The sequence below is a fragment of the Phyllobates terribilis genome, unplaced genomic scaffold (assembly GCF_046119375.1).
Source record: "Phyllobates terribilis strain yellow unplaced genomic scaffold, ASM4611937v1 Scaffold_8__6_contigs__length_399053987, whole genome shotgun sequence".
Lineage (NCBI taxonomy): Eukaryota > Metazoa > Chordata > Amphibia > Anura > Dendrobatidae > Phyllobates > Phyllobates terribilis.
In genome coordinates this window covers 172,947,876-172,970,659 of record NW_027362768.1, presented here as the reverse complement: position 1 = coordinate 172,970,659, position 22,784 = coordinate 172,947,876, and the positions used below count along the sequence as shown (strand labels likewise).

At 43.4% G+C, this 22,784-nt stretch overlaps 1 protein-coding gene across 2 annotated transcripts in view; it reads left to right on the top strand.

The window, feature by feature from the left end:
* LOC141157026 (FRAS1-related extracellular matrix protein 1-like) overlaps positions 1–22,784 on the top strand; it is a 264,796-nt gene that overhangs the window by 76,311 nt on the left and 165,701 nt on the right. For both annotated transcript variants that reach the window (XM_073643738.1, XM_073643739.1), the window contains exons 20-21: positions 13,328–13,544; positions 14,666–14,810. In XM_073643738.1, coding sequence (XP_073499839.1) covers positions 13,328–13,544; positions 14,666–14,810 — 362 coding nt within the window. The remainder of the gene's footprint in view (positions 1–13,327; positions 13,545–14,665; positions 14,811–22,784) is intronic.

Here is a 22,784-nt window from a genome sequence, read left to right as displayed (position 1 = left end):
GGACCACCAGGGACTTTATCAATAACCCTTTAACTACCCAGGACCGCCAGGGACTTTATCAATAATCATTTAACTACTCAGGACCACCAGGGACTTTATCAATAACCCTTTAAATACCCAGGACCGCCAGGGACTTTATCAATAACCATTTAACTACTCAGGACCACCAGGGACTTTATCAATAACCCTTTAACTACCCAGTACCACCAGGGACATATTCAGTAATCACTCAACTTCTCAGAACCACTAGGGACTCAATTAATAACCCCTACATTGCCAAACACCATCAGGAACGTTTGCATCACCAGGGACTTAATTATTTAATCCTTTAACTGCCTAGGAACATCAGGGACTTTATCAATAACCCCTTCATTACTTGGGACCATTCAGACATTTTATCAAAAACCCCTTCATTACCCAGGACCACCAGGGACATTATCAATAACCCTTTAACTACACAGGACCAGCAGGAACTTATTCAGTAACCATCAGATACTTTTGCATAACCAGGGACTTTACTATAATAAATAATTATTTAAATCTTGAACTACTGAGGACCACCAGGGATCAATTAACCCTTCACTACCTAGAACCAACAGGGACTTTATTATTTTAACCTCTTCACTACCAAGGACCATAAGGGACTTCACCAATAACTCCTTCAACACCCAGGACCACCAGGGAATTTATCAATAACCCTTTCATCGCCTAGGACCACCAGAGACTTAATTATTATCCTCTTCACTGCCCTGGACTGATTTACAATTCACTATGTCTGTCATTTAGTATGGAGTAGCCATGTTTTGTGACAAATATATGACAGTGTTCTGTGCGCTGTACAGTAGTGTTCTCCAGAAGCTCTTTATACGAGGTATTATTTGGACACTGTATAGTGGTAGTATTTGAGCATTTAATGGCAGAATATTTATGGTTTTCTAATTAAAACAGCCCCATAGGTGATTTCATTTGTGGTCTCAGGAAAGAGAAGATGCCTTCACATCTCTGGTCTTTGTGATGCGCAGTGTGAACAGTGCTGGAAACACCTGCTGAGTGCGGACCGGATTATCCCGTCAGTTTGCATATGCCCAGGACAGCGGATAATAATTAGCTGTCTTTTTTAGGAAAGCGGCTTCAGAGCTTGTGATTCTTTGCATAATGATAAATATTTAATGTCCCAAAGTAGCTGAATGTGCGAGATCACACGGCACGTGAATGCTGCACAGGACAAGTATCAGTGTGAGAAGGTAATCACAGAGTGTTTCCCCTTAAAAATATACGGCCTATGTATATCAGAGGACGGAGCTGATCGTACACCTGTTATTAGCCCCCTAGAGAAAAGGAGCGCAGCCTAACAGCAAACTGATGTAGATCCCTCAGTCTACTGCTATATTATCCAAACCTAAGAGGGGTGAACAGGAGAGAGCGACTGGGAGATAAGAGGGCAAGAGGTGACTCCACCAGCAGAATAGTGAGTGCAGCTCTGGAGTATAATACAGGATGTAACTCAGGATCAGTAATGTAATGTATGTACACAGTGACTGCACCAGCAGAATAGTGAGTGCAGCTCTGGAGTATAATACAGGATGTAACTCAGGATCAGTACAGGATAAGTAATGTAATGTATGTACACAGTGACTGCACCAGCAGAATAGTGAGTGCAGCTCTGGAGTATAATACAGGATGTAACTCAAGATCAGTACAGGATCAGTAATGTAATGTATGTACACAGTGACTGCACCAGGAGAATAGTGAGTGCAGCTCTGGAGTATAATACAGGATGTAACTCAGGATCAGTAATGTAATGTATGTACACAGTGACTGCACCAGCAGAATAGTGAGTGCAGCTCTGGAGTATAATACAGGATGTAACTCAGGATCAGTAATGTAATGTATGTACACAGTGACTGCACCAGCAGAATAGTGAGTGCAGCTCTGGAGTATAATACAGGATGTAACTCAGGATCAGTACAGGATCAGCAATGTAATGTATGTACACAGTGACTGCACCAGCAGAATAGTGAGTGCAGCTCTGGAGTATAGTACAGGATGTAACTCAGGATCAGTACAGGATCAGTAATGTAATGTATGTACACAGTGACTGCACCAGCAGAATACTGAGTGCAGCTCTGGAGTATAATACAGGATGTAACTCAGGATCAGTACAGGATAAGTAATGTACTGTATGTACACAGTGACTGCACAAGCAGAATAGTGAGTGCAGCTCTGGGGTATAATACAGGATATAACTCAGGATCAGTAATGTAATGTATGTACACAGTGACTGCACCAGCAGAATAGTGAGTGCAGCTCTGGGGTATAATACAGGATGTAACTCGGGATCAGTACAGGATAAGTAATGTAATGTATGTACACAGTGACTGCACAAGCAGAATAGTGAGTGCAGCTCTGGAGTATAATACAGGATGTAACTCAGGATCAGTACAGGATCAGTAATGTAATGTATGTACACAGTGACTGCACCAGCAGAATAGTGAGTGCAGCTCTGGTGTATAATACAGGATGTAACTCAGGATCAGTAATGTAATGTATGTACACAGTGACTGCACAAGCAGAATAGTGAGTGCAGCTCTGGAGTATAATACAGGATGTAACTCAGGATCAGTAATGTAATGTATGTACACAGTGACTGCACCAGCAGAATAGTGAGTGCAGCTCTGGAGTATAATACAGGATGTAACTCAGGATCAGTACAGGATCAGTAATGTAATGTATGTACACAGTGACTGCACCAGCAGAATAGTGAGTGCAGCTCTGGAGTATAATACAGGATGTAACTCAGGATCAGTAATGTAATGTATGTACACAGTGACTGCACAAGCAGAATAGTGAGTGCAGCTTTGGAGTATAATACAAGATGTAACTCAGGATCAGTAATGTAATGTATGTACACAGTGACTGCACCAGCAGAATAGTGAGTGCAGCTCTGGAGTATAATACAGGATGTAACTCAGGATCAGTAATGTAATGTATGTACACAGTGACTGCACCAGCAGAATAGTCAGTGCAGCTCTGGAGTATAATACAGGATGTAGCTCAGGATCAGTAATGTAATGTATGTACACAGTGACGCTCCTTTTTGTTTAGAATTATTATATATATTGTAGGAGTTCACTTTCTCTGGTAGGGATTAGACCTTAAGTAACGTTCACACAGGCAATGCAGTTTTGGTCCAAACACATGCAGTTTTTATTGCTTTCCACAGGTTGCACAGCACTAAAACAAAATCATAACCATAAATCTGTAGCTTTGTCCAGGCACTAACTAAGCACAACAGACCCTGGTTACTCACATGTGGTTGAGCTTACCCCAGCTCGGTCAAACAAAACTGCTATTGTCCATAACAACCAGTGATACTAGTGGTTTTCTGCGCACGGCAGTGCGGGCTCACCCAAACTGATTGCAGTCCTTATTCTCGGAGAAAACTTCATACACAGAAGAGGCACCATCCCACCAGCCTCAGAATCCCCTTCAGCCCGTGATGCTGCAACTTCAAGCGCCAAACAGACGTGTTCAAGTCTGGGCATAATTCACACTAAAAAACCTGCAGCTTCCACATAGTTCTCCACAGCTCTCACAAACAGACTGCTTAGCGCAGTCTCCATTCAGAGCGAGACCCCAGTTTGTCTTTCTCTCTCAGCTACAGCTCACATTTTGGCTGGTCACTCACCAGTAGCACATTCAACTCTGCTCAACATCCAGCAGACTGACACTCCCTCAGGAGACTGCACCTCCATGATGCTACTCTGGTTCTTAGCAAAACCCTACAGGTGCATCTAATCAAGACCCTGCAGAGCTGGGATTTAAACCTGTCTTTCCCAGCTATGCTACAATATTTACAAAAAGGTTCACAACACTCCTTAATCAATGTAAACACTTTATTCAGTCATATAACAAATAAAACCAAAAATAGGGAAGACACAGGACAGAGCATAAGGCTATGTTCACACACATTGTATTTTTTTCTGCTGCAAATCTGCTGCTAACTTTTCTCTGACAGGAAAACAGCTGCGCTAAAAATGCAGGTTTTTTTTTGCGTTTTTTGGTGCGTTTTTTTGACCACCCAGTACTTCCTATGGGTGAAAAACGCTGCACAAACGCTGAAGGAAGTGACATCCTCTATTTTCCAAATACGCAAGCAAGACAGAAAATACGCAGCAAACAAAAAGCAACATGTGTGAACAGAGAATTCTGGTTTCTTATACACTTTGCTGGTACTGCAAAACGCAGCTGAAAATTTGCATAAAAATCTGCTGCAAAATACGCAGCAAAACACAACGTGTGTGTGTAGCGCCCCGAGGGTTCGGTTGCTACAAGGGTATTGCACCTCAACCAGAGGTGTGATATTCCACTCCCAGGTAAGGATGGAGTGTGGACCAGGGCTCAGTTAGCTGCATACACACACTCACCCCATTTCCGGGGGACAGCTCAACGGTGCTCCCATTTATGCAGGCACAACTGACCATGTCCCTGGCTGGAGTGGGGAGGGGGGAGAGAACCCAGTGATGTAGGAGCAGAAGGGGACGGTTTCTGGAGCACAGGAAGGAGCTCATTGGGTGCAGGTCACCTGAGCTCAGACACAGAGAAGCAGATAAAAGGTGGTGGCCATCTTAGATCAGGGTTCAGTTCAGAGAAGCAGAGTGAAGGAGGAGAGAGCTGACAGGGAGCCGCGGCTCAGCCTGAGCTCAGCTCCACGAGGCAGGCCTAGAAAGAAGTCCGGGGCCAGAGAGGAAAAGAGGAGAAGGAGAAGGAAGGGCTCCAGAAACAAGAAGGCAGAAGGGACCCTAAGAGAGCAGAACAGACAGCAACCGCTGCAAGCCCTGTTATATCGGGTGAAGGGTCAGGCTGTGGAAGGGTACCGGATTCCCAAGTTGGTGGAGGTAAATCATTCCTCAGCCAAGAACCGGAGGTTGTGACCATTTATTGGTGCGACCCCCCCGCTAAACCTGCTAGGAAGGCACCATATAGGATAGCGGGAAGCGGAGGCCAACGCTTACCCGACACGGTCCGCGGTAGCTGGACAGAAGTTTGGACACTGGTGGGGCACGAGAGGCCAGAGAAAGGACAGAAGGGGGTCCTGTGCCACACTCCTGAGTTGCCTGGGGGTTGACCGAGCCCCTCACCTGGTGGATGCAGCACGGCTCGGGCAGTCCTTGCTGACAGAAGTGACTTGAATAACAACTGTGAGTAAAAGACCCTGGACTGCATCATTGGACTCTGTGTGATCTTTGCTGCGCCTGCACCATCACCCCCAGCATCCACCTACACTGTCCTGAGGCTATACTCTTCCCGTGAGGAGTTATCCTATCCCTGTGCTGCACACCAACACCAGCCTCAGCGGTCTGCCTCGCAGCGGCGGTTATCTCTGACCGCAATCCACGGGTGGCATAGTCGGACATTCAAAACACTGATAAATAGACTGCCACAATTTGGTCTGACCACCCTGAGCCACGGGATCGGTTTGCCACTACTACCCCCAGCATCGTACAGAAGCCCAGTTCCGGGTACCCCACGGCCCAGGGGGCGAGTCATGTGAACATAGCTTAAATGTTGGAATTTCATAAGAAAAACATGTGCAAAGTGGAAAAATATGTAATAGAATGATATGAACACATAATAAATATAGATTTATAAGAACAGAAATAATGAAACACAAAATACTGACCCCCACAGGTGCGTTTCTCGTGCCCCTAATGAGTGTTTCACATGAAGCTTTATCAAGGCGAGGACGGGACACATATTTGTGGGAGTCTATTTTGCTTTACATTATTTTTGTGCATTTGACTGTATTTATGCCCTATATATATCTGTATTTATTCTTGTCATGCATTTGTATAATTCTATTATTTATTTTGCCACTTTGCACATGTTTTTCTTGTGCAGTTCTAACATCCGTACTCCCTCTGTAGTGTGGTGTCATCTTAAAATTGTATCTTCCTTGTTTTTATTGGTTTTTAATTGTTAAATGAATGAATAGTTTATACTGATTACAGAGTGTCGTGTACCTTATGTGCGGTAATATTCAGTGTACAGTATGGAGTGTCGTGTACCTTATGTGCGGTAATATTCAGTGTACAGTATGGAGTGTCGTGTACCTTATGTGCGGTAATATTCAGTGTACAGTATGGAGTGTCGTGTACCTTATGTGCGGTAATATTCAGTGTACAGTATGGAGTGTCGTGTACCTTATGTGCGGTATTATTCAGAGTGTACGGAGCATCGTTTCCCTTATGTGCGGTATTATTCAGAGTGTACGAAGCATCGTTTACCTTATGTGCGGTATTATTCAGAGTGTACGGGGCATCGTGTACCTTATATGCAGTATTATTCAGAGTGTACGGAGCATCGTTTACCTTATGTGCGGTATTATTCAGAGTGTACGAAGTATCGTTTACCTTATGTGCGGTATTATTCAGAGTGTACGGGGCATCGTGTACCTTATATGCAGTATTATTCAGAGTGTACGGAGCATCGTTTACCTTATGTGCGGTATTATTCAGAGTGTCCGGAGCATCGTTTATCTTATGTGCGGTATTATTCAGAGTGTACGAAGCATCGTTTACCTTATGTGCGGTATTATTCAGAGTGTACGGGGCATCGTGTACCTTATATGCGGTATTATTCAGAGTGTACGGAGCATCGTTTACCTTATGTGCTGTATTATTCAGAGTGTACGGAGCATCGTTTATCTTATGTGCGGTATTATTCAGAGTGTACGAAGCATCGTTTACCTTATGTGCGGTATTATTCAGAGTGTACGGGGCATCGTGTACCTTATATGCGGTATTATTCAGAGTGTACGGAGCATCGTTTACCTTATGTGCGGTATTATTCAGAGTGTACGGCGCATCGTTTACCTTATGTGCGGTATTATTCAGAGTGTACGGGGCATCGTGTACCTTATGTGCGGTATTATTCAGAGTGTACGGAGCATCGTGTACCTTATGTGCGGTATTATTCAGAGTGTACGAAGCATCATTTACCTTATGTGCGGTATTATTCAGAGTGTACGGGGCATCGTGTACCTTATGTGCGGTGTTATTCAGAGTGTACGAAGAATCGTTTACCTTATGTGCGGTATTATTCAAAGTGTACAGAGCATTGTGTACCTTATATGCAGTATTATTTAGAGTATACAGAGCATCGTGTACCTTATGTGCGGTATTATTCAAAGTGTACAGAGCATTGTGTACCTTATATGCAGTATTATTCAGAGTATACAGAGCATCGTGTACCTTATGTGCGGTATTATTCATAGAGCATGGAGCATCGTGCACCTTATGTGCGGTATTATTCAGAGTGTACGGAGCATTGTGTACCTTATGTGCGGTGTTATTCAGAGTGTACGAAGAATCGTTTACCTTATGTGCGGTATTATTCAAAGTGTACAGAGCATTGTGTACCTTATATGCAGTATTATTCAGAGTATACAGAGCATCGTGTACCTTATGTGCGGTATTATTCAAAGTGTACAGAGCATTGTGTACCTTATATGCAGTATTATTCAGAGTATACAGAGCATCGTGTACCTTATGTGCGGTATTATTCATAGAGCACGGAGCATCGTGCACTTTATGTGCGGTATTATTCAGAGTGTACGGAGCATCGTGTACCTTATGTGCGGTATTATTCATAGTGCATGGAGCATTGTGTACCTTATGTGCGGTATTATTCAGAGTGTACGGAGCATCGTGTACCTTATGTGCGGTATTATTCAAAGTGTACGGAGCATTGTGTACCTTATGTGCGATATTATTCAGAGTGTACGGAGCATTGTGTACCTTATGTGCGGTATTATTCAGAGTGTACGGAGCATCGTGTACCTTATGTGCGGTATTATTCAGAGTGTACGGAGCATCGTGTACCTTATGTGCGGCATTATTCATAGTGCATGGAGCATTGTGTACCTTATATGCAGTATTATTCAGAGTGTACGGAGCATCGTTTCCCTTATGTGCGGTATTATTCAGAGTGTACGAAGCATCGTTTACCTTATGTGCGGTATTATTCAGAGTGTACGGGGCATCGTGTACCTTATATGCAGTATTATTCAGAGTGTACGGAGCATCGTTTACCTTATGTGCGGTATTATTCAGAGTGTACGAAGCATCGTTTACCTTATGTGCGGTATCATTCAGAGTGTACGGGGCATCGTGTACCTTATATGCAGTATTATTCAGAGTGTACGGAGCATCGTTTACCTTATGTGCGGTATTATTCAGAGTGTCCGGAGCATCGTTTATCTTATGTGCGGTATTATTCAGAGTGTACGAAGCATCGTTTACCTTATGTGCGGTATTATTCAGAGTGTACGGGGCATCGTGTACCTTATATGCGGTATTATTCAGAGTGTACGGAGCATCGTTTACCTTATGTGCTGTATTATTCAGAGTGTACGGAGCATCGTTTATCTTATGTGCGGTATTATTCAGAGTGTACGAAGCATCGTTTACCTTATGTGCGGTATTATTCAGAGTGTACGGGGCATCGTGTACCTTATATGCGGTATTATTCAGAGTGTACGGAGCATCGTTTACCTTATGTGCGGTATTATTCAGAGTGTACGGCGCATCGTTTACCTTATGTGCGGTATTATTCAGAGTGTACGGGGCATCGTGTACCTTATGTGCGGTATTATTCAGAGTGTACGGAGCATCGTGTACCTTATGTGCGGTATTATTCAGAGTGTACGAAGCATCATTTACCTTATGTGCGGTATTATTCAGAGTGTACGGGGCATCGTGTACCTTATGTGCGGTGTTATTCAGAGTGTACGAAGAATCGTTTACCTTATGTGCGGTATTATTCAAAGTGTACAGAGCATTGTGTACCTTATATGCAGTATTATTCAGAGTATACAGAGCATCGTGTACCTTATGTGCGGTATTATTCAAAGTGTACAGAGCATTGTGTACCTTATATGCAGTATTATTCAGAGTATACAGAGCATCGTGTACCTTATGTGCGGTATTATTCATAGAGCACGGAGCATCGTGCACTTTATGTGCGGTATTATTCATAGTGCATGGAGCATTGTGTACCTTATGTGCGGTATTATTCAGAGTGTACGGAGCATCGTGTACCTTATGTGCGGTATTATTCAAAGTGTACGGAGCATTGTGTACCTTATGTGCGGTATTATTCAGAGTGTACGGAGCATTGTGTACCTTATGTGCGGTATTATTCAGAGTGTACGGAGCATCGTGTACCTTATGTGCGGTATTATTCAGAGTGTACGGAGCATCGTGTACCTTATGTGCGGTATTATTCATAGTGCATGGAGCATTGTGTACCTTATATGTGGTATTATTCAGAGTGTACAGCGCATCGTGTACCTTATGTGCGGTATTATTCAGAGTGTACAGCGCATCGTATACCTTATGTGCGGTATTATTCATAGTGCACGGAGCATTGTGTACCTTATATGCAGTATTATTCAGAGTGTACGGAGCATCGTTTACCTTATGTGCGGTATTATTCAGAGTGTACGGAGCGTCGTTTACCTTATGTGCAGTATTATTCAGAGTGCACGGAGCATCGTGTACCTTATATGCGGTATTATTCAGAGTGTACAGCGCATCGTATACCTTATGTGCGGTATTATTCATAGTGCACGGAGCATTGTGTACCTTATATGCAGTATTATTCAGAGTGTACGGAGCATCGTTTACCTTATGTGCGGTATTATTCAGAGTGTACGGAGCATCGTTTACCTTATGTGCTGTATTATTCAGAGTGTACAGAGCATCGTTTACCTTATGTGCGGTATTATTCATAGTGCACGGAGCATCGTGTACCTTATATGCGCTATTATTCAGAGTGTACGGAGCATTGTGTACCTTATGTGCGGTATTATTCAGAGTGTACGGAGCATCGTGTACCTTATGTGCGGTATTATTCAGAGTGTACGGAGCATCGTGTACCTTATGTGCGGCATTATTCATAGTGCATGGAGCATTGTGTACCTTATATGCAGTATTATTCAGAGTGTACAGAGCATCGTGTACCTTATGTGCGGTATTATTCAGAGTGTACGGAGCATCGTGTACCTTATGTGCGGTATTATTCAGAGTGTACAGCGCATCGTGTACCTTATGTGCGGTATTATTCAAAGTGTACGGAGCATTGTGTACCTTATGTGCGGTATTATTCAAAGTGTACGGAGCATTGTGTACCTTATGTGCGGTATTATTCAGAGTGTACGGAGCATCGTGTACCTTATGTGCGGTATTATTCAAAGTGTACGGAGCATTGTGTACCTTATGTGTGGTATTATTCAGAGTGTACAGAGCATCGTGTACCTTATGTGCGGTATTATTCAGAGTGTACGGAGCATTGTGTACCTTATGTGCGGTATTATTCAGAGTGTACAGCGCATCGTGTACCTTATGTGCGGTATTATTCAGAGTGTACAGCGCATCGTGTACCTTATGTGCGGTACATTTCCTCTAGGTTCATAGCTAGATGTTTATAATTGAGCTGTTTGTGTTTTGGTGTATAAAGGTAGAATAGTGCAGAAAAATAGCAGGACCCGTCCGTCGCCAGTTCTGAAGACGAATGAAGTGCGGAGACAAAGTGAGAGGAGGCTGCGAGACGCCTTTTTGGCAGGTTTGAGGCCGGGTTTGCATTTGATCATCACTAGTCCCCTGTGAACTGCGCAGACCACAAAGTGTAAATAGACGGCATGAAAAAAGCGCCGGACAAGCATGGCACAGGATGAAGGGCCGGTAAATCCAGCATCCATGTGTGGTTCTCAGCTGGTATAAATCCTGACGCGGCTGCGGTGCCACACACGGAGACACTATATTTAGCTTATTACATGTTTATAAAGGCAGAGAGGAGCAGGGGATCCGGGAAGAGGCCGCGCTGCGCTGGTGGAGCCTCTGTGACTTTCCATGACTAATATCGGCCACTTTGGGACCGTCATTCTTTGCTTTCTCATCGGAACATAGAACCTCTCTGAGACGGGAGTTACAATCTTACCAATCTGTCACACTTTCAGTTGGCAACTATGTTCTCATTTCAACCCAAATTTTCACAGCCTTATCCCAGCGTGATCCTGCCGCTAACGCCATCCAAGTCCTAAGGTTCAATCCACGGTCACGCTGCAAATTCTGTTCCAATTTTTTTTTAGGGAAATAATCACCCCCATAGACTCCTGAAGAGCAGAGCTGTCTAGAATTATAGCAATACAACCCATTATTCTTGTATATTTGTCATTCAGGGGTCTGGGAAAACAAGCTGACACCCCTAGCTAAGCGCCATTTGGGTCGTCACCCAGCTTTCCCTAAAGCTGACAACCAATTTGGTCCATATCATATCGGGGACGCCTACATGAAATGTATACTAAAGAGCCCTGTATCTTTTTAATATGCTTTATGTTTCAATTTCTCATCATTCTCAAGATCTCTGCTTGTTCTCAATGAATAGAACATTCTCGTTTGCATTTAAATTATACAACTAACCTAATGCTTCAACTAAATGTACAACTAACCTAATGCTTCAACTAAATGTACAACTAACCTAATGCTTCAATTAAATGTACAACTAACCTAATGCTTCAACTAAATGTACAACTAACCTAATGCTTCAACTAAATGTACAACTAACCTAATGCTTAGCGGTTTGCTATTTTCAGTCTGTGATCTAAACACCCCCGACTTCAGAGACTGATACATTTTGCCTGCACTGATACATTGTAACAAACTACCAGGATACATTTTTCTTTTTGACCTATTCTTCTAGATTATTCTATCAACTAATGTGACTGACTTTGGCAGTAAGGGCACCTTAATATTGCTGCATTTTAGTAAATTTGGTAAATTTTGTAATTTATCACATATGGTTTTATATCTTTTTTTATGTGGTTTAGATACTTTTTGCAGCTTATTGAAAAAGAAGGCATGGCATTGGGGAAATTGGTGTACATCATCATACAACACCCTGTCCCAAATTGTGATTAAATTCAGGTGCAAAAAAAAAAAAGGACCACAAATTATGCCAAATATTGTGTTGCAATTTTAGATAGAAGGGTATAAAAATGCACCAATATTATCATCTATCAAGAGGCACTTTGATAAATACCGAGTGTTTTCAGACTGTCTGGTCTAAGTTTACACCAGGGGTCTCAACACACATGGCCCATGGACCGCATGCGGCCCCCCAAGCCCCATTGTGCGGCCCTCGCATTCCTGAGGGGGTCACATCATGGTCCATGGACTGCCTATGTCAGCGTTCATTTTCATGAATGTGTGTCTTCGAAACATTATTACAGGATGGGGGCCCGAATTACTATAAGGAGCTAATTGTGAAATACTCTATGGGGACAAAAAAAAAATAAATATTTTTTTAAAAAAATATTCAAAATAAAGTTTGAAAAAAATAATGGAAAAATATTTTGCCACTAAAAATGCTGATTTATCTTAAAAAAATTAGTAAAAAAGAAGACCTGTACTATAACCCAAAGAATAAAAAAAACGTGCCAAAAATGTCCAAAAAAAAAAAAAGATGATCAAAAAGTCATATAGAAAAATAATGGTATCACTGAAAACGTCATCTTCTCCGCAAAGAACGCGGCCCTTCATATTCAGATTTTTTTTCTATGTGAGGCCCATTTAACAGACTGAGTTTGAGACCCCTGGTTTACATCATAATCTCCCCCGTTGTGCACAGGTGATAGTTTGCAACAATGTATCAGTGCCGGTACAATGTGACCAATTAGATCAGGATGGGTTTTCAGGTGCTGGAGGTGAACACCGCTGTTCCCTTTCACTGGCAGCAAGCAGAAATCTTACAATGGTGAAGAACTGACACCCAGCGAAGGATGCTTAACATTGTTTTTGTGCACAAATTGCATCCGTTCATTGTCATAAATACCTAAGTGAAATTTATCTTGTGTTTTCGCCATTTATTACAGCTTTTTTTATATATATGACACCACCTTTTGGCATAAAGTGCTTCATACTTATGAATGGTTTTATACTAGAGATGAGTGAATAAATTTGCAGGAACCTGGCCCAGTGGCCTCATCAGGAGTCCTGCGAATCGCCTCCGACCTGCCGGCATCCCCAGCGCCCCTCCTGACTAGTAGCCATGCGTATGTCCGGGGATGCAACCAGGTAGGAGGCGATTCACAGGGCTCCACGGACTATTAACGGTCACTGGACTAGCTAATTTATTCTCTCATCTCCAATACCTTTTCTGATTATGATTATGTGTTTTGACCTCTTTAAGAAGTTTAATTTAGATTTTTTTTTTTTAATTGTTCATATATTTTTTTTAATGTTATCCCGTCTTCTTTCTCACCCAGATAATTGAGGGGGGAAGCTGTGAAATAGGCCCAGCAACATTAAGTGCAGAAGACCTGGATATCCCACCTGACATATTACGCTTCTCTATAATAGCCCCCCCAACACACGGATTATTACTGCACGGCCTGCATGCTGCAGATGTCGGTCACTCCAATCCTACGGGGACACATGGAGAGGCCCTCATCGACTCCTTCACCTTGGATGCACTGAAGCAAGGTCTGTCAAGTATATATCCGCTGTATATCGCTCGCTTGTGTAGGTATAATGCTCTCAGGGGGCTTCATCTATGGACCCCTAAACCTCTGCTTCCTCCCTATATCCTGTTGGGCAGATGAGACTTCTGGGATCTGTTCTGTGTTTGTGAAACTTCTTTAATTCCTTCTCATCCGGGATCCAGCAGAATAAAAGCTCCTCTCCCTGATCAGTGTCATATACAGGCCGTGAATGTCCTCTGCTGGCTCCGAGGGGTTACTGCAGGCCAAAAAAGGAAAAAAAATATGTAAAAATAAAAAAAAAATTCATATGAAGTAAGTGAAGAAGTTAAATAAAGAGCCAGAAAGAGAAATGTTTCCACAGCTTTTTCCAGACAGAAGTTGTAGTGAGTTTCCAAACTTTCCGGCAGAGATCTGCCACATGTTATATAGATGCATGTGGACTGTCATGTGTACGTTTTTATCAATAGTGTGGAAAGGCTTTGCCCTTGTGTGATGCTCCCACAAATATGGACATATCCAAGCCATGGAGCATATAGATATCGATGGAGATGATGACTTGGATCCCCAACGGGTCTCAAAAGTTTGACAGAACTTTTCAGAAAAGTTATAGCAAATTTACAGTTACTGAAAAGAGGAGTAAAGGGGGCGCAGTTTAAATAACCCTCACCCACAAAGGAATGTTTCAGGTCAGGACTATGCAGAAAGGGGTCCATAATGTGCCAACACCAATCTTGGTATCTATGTATGACATCACTGCTCAGAGAGCTCATGATGATGTCATTGGTGTATCTTAGTAATGCAGCCTCGGGTTTTTGGAACTGGAACTTTGATCGATCAGATCTCAGGCTTGAAGTAAGATATATATATAGAGAGACGGTTTTTACACTTCCAATGAGGCCCCTTCATTCTGCTGGGCGGATGCTATTCAGCATTTGGTTTCCTCTGAACTTGGACAGTTTTGGACATTTTACAAATATGCATTTTATGAAGTGTAAAAAATGAGGGATGGCGCTTGTGATAAGGAGGGCGCAGGTAACTGTGCCGTGCCCCTGATGTTCGGCAGCTCCTGTCACGTCCTGGCCGTTCCTGGGAGGGATGAATTAATGACTTGTTTTCCTATAGGAATGACCATTGTGTACACGCATGATGACACAGAGACGCGGCAGGACCGATTCCTAGTGCAGCTGACAGATGGCAAACACACAGTCCAGGAGACACTGCATGTCCACATAACGCCAGTCAACGATGAAAAACCGCAGCTCATCAGGTGACCAAACAGTAACGCCATATTATATCCACGTACGCCGCATCGGAGCAGATCTGAGAAGCAAAAACATTGAAGTGATGAAATGAAGCAGGGCTGGGTGAAATGGATGCGGCAGGGATGAGTCTGTAGCAGGACTCGGGCTGATTTCGTACGCAGGGATTTGTGACTTTAACACAGTGCATTTTGGTTTGCAGTGTTTTTATTGCATTTTTTTGCGCTGCAAAGCAACAATGCAAATCACCAAGTCACCATGTTTCCCTTAGATATATGCAAACATTGATTATACCCTTCATGCCGCAGCCCTTTTCCGTTTTTGTGCTTTCGTTTTTTGCTCCCCTTCTTCCTAGAGCCGTAACTTTTTTATTTTTCAGTCAATATGGCCATGTGAGGGCTTGTTTTTTGCTAACATAGGTTTTACCATATCTTGTACTGGAAAACGGGAAAAAAAAGTTCCAAATGCGGTGAAATTGCAAAAAAAGTACAATTCCACTATTTTTTATTTTTTTTTACCATGTTCACTAAATGCTAAAACTGACCTGCCATTATGATTCTCCAGGTCGTTACGAGTAGAGATGAGCGGTGTTCGACTAGAACTGTTCGCCAATCTCAAATTCGAGCTGTTTTGGGCGGTGTTCGAGTTGTTCGACGAACCCGAACGATTTGCAAAAAATTCGGCTGTTCGAGGTTATGTTCGATAACTGTTCGTGCACCAAAAGCGTGTCCTGCATGTCTGGCGCTATTTAGAGCACCAATCATGCAGGGATTGTCTGCCACTCACTGTAATGCCACAGCCATGGTGGTTGTGGCATTACAGTGATTGCCCAAATCGATGGGAACAGTGCCAACAGTGAAACATGAAAAGCCGGCAATTCAGCAGCGGCATACACCGGTACCCGACAATTTAGAACCGAAAGAATAGAGCTTCACACATAGATTAGATAGATAGAAACATGTCAGTCACATATATATGAAGTACAGTGACAGTGTTGCTTACTGTACTTGTCATTTAGTGTAAAGGATTTATTAAAAAAAATAATAGTGTTTTCGTGCACCGTCTCTTTAAAAAAGCCGGCCGGCAATTCAGCATCTGTACCCGACAATTTATAACAGACAGAATAGAGCTTCACACATAGATTAGATAGATAGAAACATGTCAGTCACATATATAATAAGTACAGTGATAGTGTTGGTTACTGTACTTGTCATTTAGTATTAAAATAAAGGATTTATTATTAAAAAAAATTGGCGTGGGGTTCCCCGTAATTTTAGTCTCTAGCGGAGGTTAAGCAGACAGCTGGGGCAGATGTTTGAAGCCTGGGAAGGGGGTAATACCCACGGAGCTTCCCAGGCTACTAATATCAGCCCCCAGCTGAATACCTAGCCTTTACTAGCTATTAAAATGGAGGACCCCCCCCAAAAAAATGACGTGGGGTCCCCCCTAATTTAATAGCTAGCAAAGGCTAGGCAGACAGCTGGGGGCTGATATTAATAGCCCAGGAAGGGTGCCATGAATATTGGCCCCCTCCCAGGCTAGAAACACCAGCCGTCAGCCGCCCCAGAAATGGCGCATCCATAGGATGCGCCAATTCTGGCACTTAGCCTCGCTCTTCCACGCTGCCCTGGTGCGGTGGCAGGGGGTAATAGGGTTGGGGTTGATGTCAGCTTATAATGCCAGCTGACATCAAGCCCAGGTTAGTAATGGAGAGGCGTCTATAAGACACCCCCATTACTAACCCCATAGTCAAAGTTAAAAGAAAACACAAACACCCAGAATAAAGTCCTTTAATTGAAATAAAGACACATTCCTTTATTGTTCTAAATTAAACCATACTTACCGTCACGCCCATTCCAGCTGAAGCCAACGATCTCCTGCAATAAAAGAAAAATAATAAACCAACCTCATCCTTACCTTTCCATGGTTCCCACGACAGCTTCAGCTCTGCTACATCGAGATAACAGGCTGGACCGCAGCAGAACGCTGCCATCCAGCCTGTCATCCCGCAGACACTGAGAAGCGCAGGCATGCTTGCGCTCTGCAGTGTCTGGCTGTGACGGCATCCAGATGAGACGAGTTCATGTCCAATGAACTCGGCGCACCTCATGCACGTCACTGACAGCCTGGGAGAATTCTCACGCTGTAGCGCTGAGTGCAGGAGAATTTTCCCACGCTGTCAGTGACGTGCATGAGGTGAGCTCATTCATGTCCAATGAACTCAGCTGACCTCATGTACGTCACTGACAGCGTGGGAAAATTCTCCTGCACTCAGCGCTTCAGCGTGAGAATTTTCCCACGCTGTCAGTGACGTGCATGAGGTGAGCTCATTCATGTCCAATGAACTCAGCTGACCTCATGTACGTCACTGACAGCGTGGGAGAATTCTCACGCTGAAGCGCTGAGTGCAGGAGAATTTTCCCACGCTGTCAGTGACGTGCATGAGGTGAGCCGAGTTCATTGGACATGACCTCGGCTCATCTGGATGCCGTCACAGCCAGACACTGAGTAGCGCAAGCAAGCCTGCGCTTCTCAGTGTCTGCGGGATGACAGGCTGGATGGCAGTGTTCTGCTGCGGTCCAGCCTGTCATCTCGATGTAGCAGAGCTGAAGCTGTCGTGGGAGCCATGGAAAGGTAAGGATGATGTTGCTTTATTATTTTACTTTTATTGCAGGAGATCATTGGCTTCAGCTGGAATGGGCGTGGCGGTAAGTATGGTTTAATTTAGAACAATAAAGAATTGTGTGTTTATTTCAATTAAAGGACTTTTTTCTGGGTGTTTGTGTTTTTTTTTAAATACTTTACTAGAAATTCATGGTGGTCATGTCTAATATTGGCGTGACCCCATGAATTTCGGGCTTAGGGCCAGCTGATAATGCCAAGCTGGCCTTAACCCCTTTATTACCCAGTGAGCCACCGCACCAGGGCCCTGGATGAGTTGGGTACAGCGCCAGAAGATGGCGCTTCTATGAATGCGCCATTTTCTGGGGCGGCTGCGGACTGTAATTTGCAGCGGGTGGGGCCCAGAAAGCTTGGGCCTCCCTGCGCTGCGGATTCCAGCTCCCAGCTGCCTAGTTGTACCTGGCTGGGCACAAAAATAGGGCGAAGCCCCACGTATTTTTTTTTTTAATTATTTCATGAAATTCATGGAATAATTAAGAAAAAAAGGGCTTCCCTATATTGTTGTGTCCAACCAGGTACAAATAGGCAGCTGGTGGTTGGGGGCAGCCCGTCCCTGCCTGCTGTACCTGGCTGGACACAAATATAGTGCGAAGCCCCACGTCAAATTTTTTTTAATTATTTATTTTTTTCGTTATTGTTTTATTTTGAATGTGGCGAAATGGGGGTGATTTAAACTTTTATATTTTTTTTATATTTTTAAAAACATTTTTTTCTACTTTTTACTTTCTTCAATAGTGTTCATGGGAGACTATAAACTGCGATCTTCTGATCGCTTGTGTTACTCATAGCAGGGCTTCAGCCCGGCTATGTGTAGCAAAATTGCTCATCTGCTATGAATGGCAACCACAGGGTGGCGCTCATAGCAGATCAGCTATGACAACCATAGGGGTCTTATCCAGACCCCCGGTTGTCATGCCAAGCCATCCGTGACCTGCGATCATGTGACGGGGTCACCGATGGATGGTGGCAATGATGCGCTTCCCGGAAGTGAGAGTTGATTGACAGCGGCATTTAACTAGTTAACAGCCGCGGGTGGATCGCGATTCCACCCATGGCTGTTGTGGGCACATGTCAGCTGTATATATCAAAGTGCGGGCTCAGCGCTGAAGCCTGCACCAAAGGGGGGGACACGGCATGCGCAGTACAAGTACTGCGCATGTCGTGAAGGGGTTATATAAAATGTCACCATTTCTATCACAAAAAGTGACTAGTGAGAGAAGAATAGAGAAACACGGCACCTCCTAGTGCAATGACTTCAAAATGGGTCTATAACCCCAGGCTGGAACCATCCCACCACCGAGAGGACATTGTGCCCAATTCTGGGGTCAGCGGATGGTAAAGGTCCGGGTAAATGAGGAACCTGCGGCAGCAGCCACTCAGGAGTTTTTGTGATATCCGGGCATCCAGGCCAAAACTTAACGTGAAGTACGGAAAAAAATACTGAGCTGTCAGCACGATGTAGGGTAAATGAGTATTTTATTGATAAATCGTACTCAATAAAGTATAAAAACTGCAAACAGGCATAAAGTGGGAGATTAAATGCCACGACCGGCGTCTTCTCCAGGCATATGGAACCTAGTCCTTGGTTGCCATATATACACTACGAAGACAGGAGGTTTAAGTGTAGCGACTCCGGACCTGATGAATAAAAATATGATAAAAAGTCTAAAGTAAACATCAAAGAGCGCACTAAAATCAGACATAAAACAGAAAGGTATATAACCATGATCAAAATAACAAATAGACAGTAAAAATTAAAGGTGCTGATTGATAATGAGTGGTGTTGTACAGACTAGTCTTAATGAAGAGCTCGCTGGAGTATGACGTGCCAGCCACTTAATGAATAGGACGCATCTTCTCTGTAGCATGCGCCTCCATGCGCCTTGTCAGAAATGTTGCATTTCTGGAATAAAAAAACGCCGGCATTTTTAATGTATTTGATGTCGGGCCATGCTCTGCTCCGGCTCCTCTCCAGCTCCGCCAATTTTGCCGGCGCTGCTTCAAACTGGCATGAAAACTCCAAAAGTTGCAAAATTATTGCACAAGTCCAAACAACTTTTCAAAGCTTTTCTGACTGTTTTCTGCCGTAAAAGGTTTTATGAATCGAACTGAAAGTATTTGTACATAGAAGGTTGGACAAAGCATATTAGGAGGCCGTGAATGGCCGGTTCCTTACAAGTGAGGCGAAAACCTCTGCTTATGCTGTAATAATCTGACACGCAGCGCAGCCACTTCTTCACTTATTACACAAGAAACCTTCAATATAACCCAATTGCTGAAACGCTAGTAGGGATTTTCCTGCAGCGTCTTTTTTGGCATCTTTTCCGTTAATTTTGCTACTTGTTATTTTTTACATTATATATATATAATAGTGAGCAAAGGCGCCTGAACAGTGGTCAGGTCACTTCTTTTAACCTCTTGGTGACATTTATTGCTTGAAGTGGCTAAAATAACCTAAAAAAGACAGAAAGCGTGCACAGCAAGCCAGTTTTACATTGCAGTGCATTCTTTTCAGCATTTTTTTTAAAGCGCCACAGGTTTTTTTATTTCACTGCCAGAGTGGTACCACTAATTTGTTCCCTGAGCCTAGTAATGTACGGTACTTATCAGCCGCCATCTTCTGCTGTTCTCGGCGCGCTCCGATCCCGCTCCGCCATCTTGTGCCACAGCTCCTGAATGACCGGAAGTCACAGCTCTCAATGTAAGTCTCTGATGACTTCGTTCTACCTCTCATACACTTACATTCAGAAGTGACCTTCGGGTCGCCCAGCAAACACTGGAGTAATCCGAAAGGTTACAACCTGCAGAAGACCACTGGAGCAACTCCAAGAACAGACGAAGACGGTGGCTGGTAAGTATAATACAAGGGCAGCAAACATGCACTAGTGATACCACTCCAGCCGTGAAATTAAAAAGAATGCCGGAGTGGTGCCCAGCTAAGAAAGATATTGTGTGCACAAACTCTTACATTGATGGGAGCAGTGCACTGCTGCACTCTACGGTGTGTATTTTCTGCAGTCACAGCCACTTGCATATGTTCACACTTGCTTCTTTCTGTTAGGAGGTGCTGGTCAGTTGTTTTTTTGATAGATAGATAGATAGATAGATAGATAGATAGATAGATAGATAGATAGATAGATAGATAGATAGATATGGAATGGATGGATAGGATGAAACGGTAGGATGGATGGATAGAATGAGATGGATGGATAGAATAACATGGATGGATTGGATCTATAGGATGGATCGATTGATTGATGGATGGATAGAATGAGATGGATGGATGGATAGACTGAGATGGATGGATGATAGAATGAGATGGATGGATGAATGAGATGGATAGATGGATAGAATGGGATGGATGGATAAATTAGATGGATAGAATGGGATGGATGGATAAATGGATGGATAGCATGAGATGAATGGATATATTGAGATGGATGGAAGGATGAATGAGATGGATGGATAGAATGGGATGGGTGGATGGATAGAATGGGATGGATGGATAGGATTGATGGATAGAATGAGATGGATGGATGAATGAGATGGATGGATGGATAGAATGGGATGGATGGAAGGATGAATGAGATGGATAGGATTGATGGATGGATAGGATTGATGGATGGATAGAATGAGATGGATGGATAGAATGAGATGGATGCAAGGATGAATGGGATGGATGGATGGATAGGATTGATGGATAGAATGAGATGGATGGTTGGATATGATGAGATGGATGGAAGGATGAATGAGATAGATGGATACAACGGGATGGATAGATAGGATTGATGGATAGAATGAGATGGATGGATGTACAGAATGAGATGGATGGATGGATAGAATGAGATGGATGGATAGAATGAGATTGATGGATGAATGGATGGATAGAATGGGGTGGATGGATAGAATGAGATTGATGGATGTATAGAATGAGGTGGATGGATGGATAGAATGAGATGGATGGATGGATAGAATGAGATGGATGGATAGAAAAGATGGATAAGATGGATGGATAGAATGAGATGGATGGATGGATGGATAGAATGAGATGGATGGATGGATGGATGGATAGAATGAGATGGATGGATAGAATGAGATGGATGGATGGATGGATAGAATGGGATGGATGGATAGAATGAGATGGATGGAAGGATAGATTGAGATGGATGGTGGATAGAATGAGATGGATAAGATGGATGGATAGAATGAGATGGATGGATGGATAGAATGAGATGGATGGATGGATGGATGGATAGAATGAGATGGATGGATAGGATGAGATGGACAGAAATGATCGGATGGTTGAACTGGTCGGATATTGCAGACACGAGTTTATCATTTGGTACACCTCTTGTGACATTACAGTGTGTGTATGCAGTATATATCTCTACAGAAAGATCTACTCCATTGTTCCATAGAGCATCATGACTCTGGTACTTTGCCATCACCATTTTTGGATACATTGTAACAAAACATGAACATGTTGAGAAGCATCTGAGTGAATATGTGACACTTCTCTCTGCACAAAGTCTCTTTTGTTGATACGTCTATGGCTTTAGTCAGTTACAAGCACCCCATAATCCAGCATAAAGAGAGCGGACACATTATGCCCAGTAGGAATTCGTGAGCGTCCAGAGTTATTAATGGGACCAACACCATAACATTCCTAATGCGGACTATATCACCCAGCAATTACCCGGGGAGAAGGTTTGTACTGGGTATAATGGTGAATGTGGAGATAAGGACTCAGACAAGATCCTCAAAGCCTCCAGGGAGCGATTACCCTTCAGGCGAGTGAGATGTTAATGATTTGGACCACCATGGGAGGGCATTTGTCTGCCTCAGACTCCTGGGCACTAAAGTCTGCAGCTGCCACTCAATCCCATAGGATGCGCGGCCGTCAATCACCATTGTACTTCATAAACTGGGAACTGGTTTAAGAAGCTAGATCAGGATTTGGTTTTCCCAAGAGGCTCTGCAGCAGCTGAGGTCATTCAGTTATCATCCAGCTTATCCATGTGGAGTGGTCTGGCCGGGATTCCTGATCTGATTTCTATGTATAAGCCTCCTCACTTTCTATAATTACCTTCTAATCTGGGAATGCGGCAATCAGCGTCTCGCAGGTCCTCGCAGGGAATGTGCACCGTGATGTGGGCACCGCTTATCTGCAAGGCAAAAATGATAAAAAATGGCTGCTGGTATAATTTCCTAAGTGATTGTCACCCATCTTTCCCAGGATCCTGAATGATGTTGCTTTCTAGTTATACTTTAGGACGGCAGGGGACTCTATCGCTGCTGAT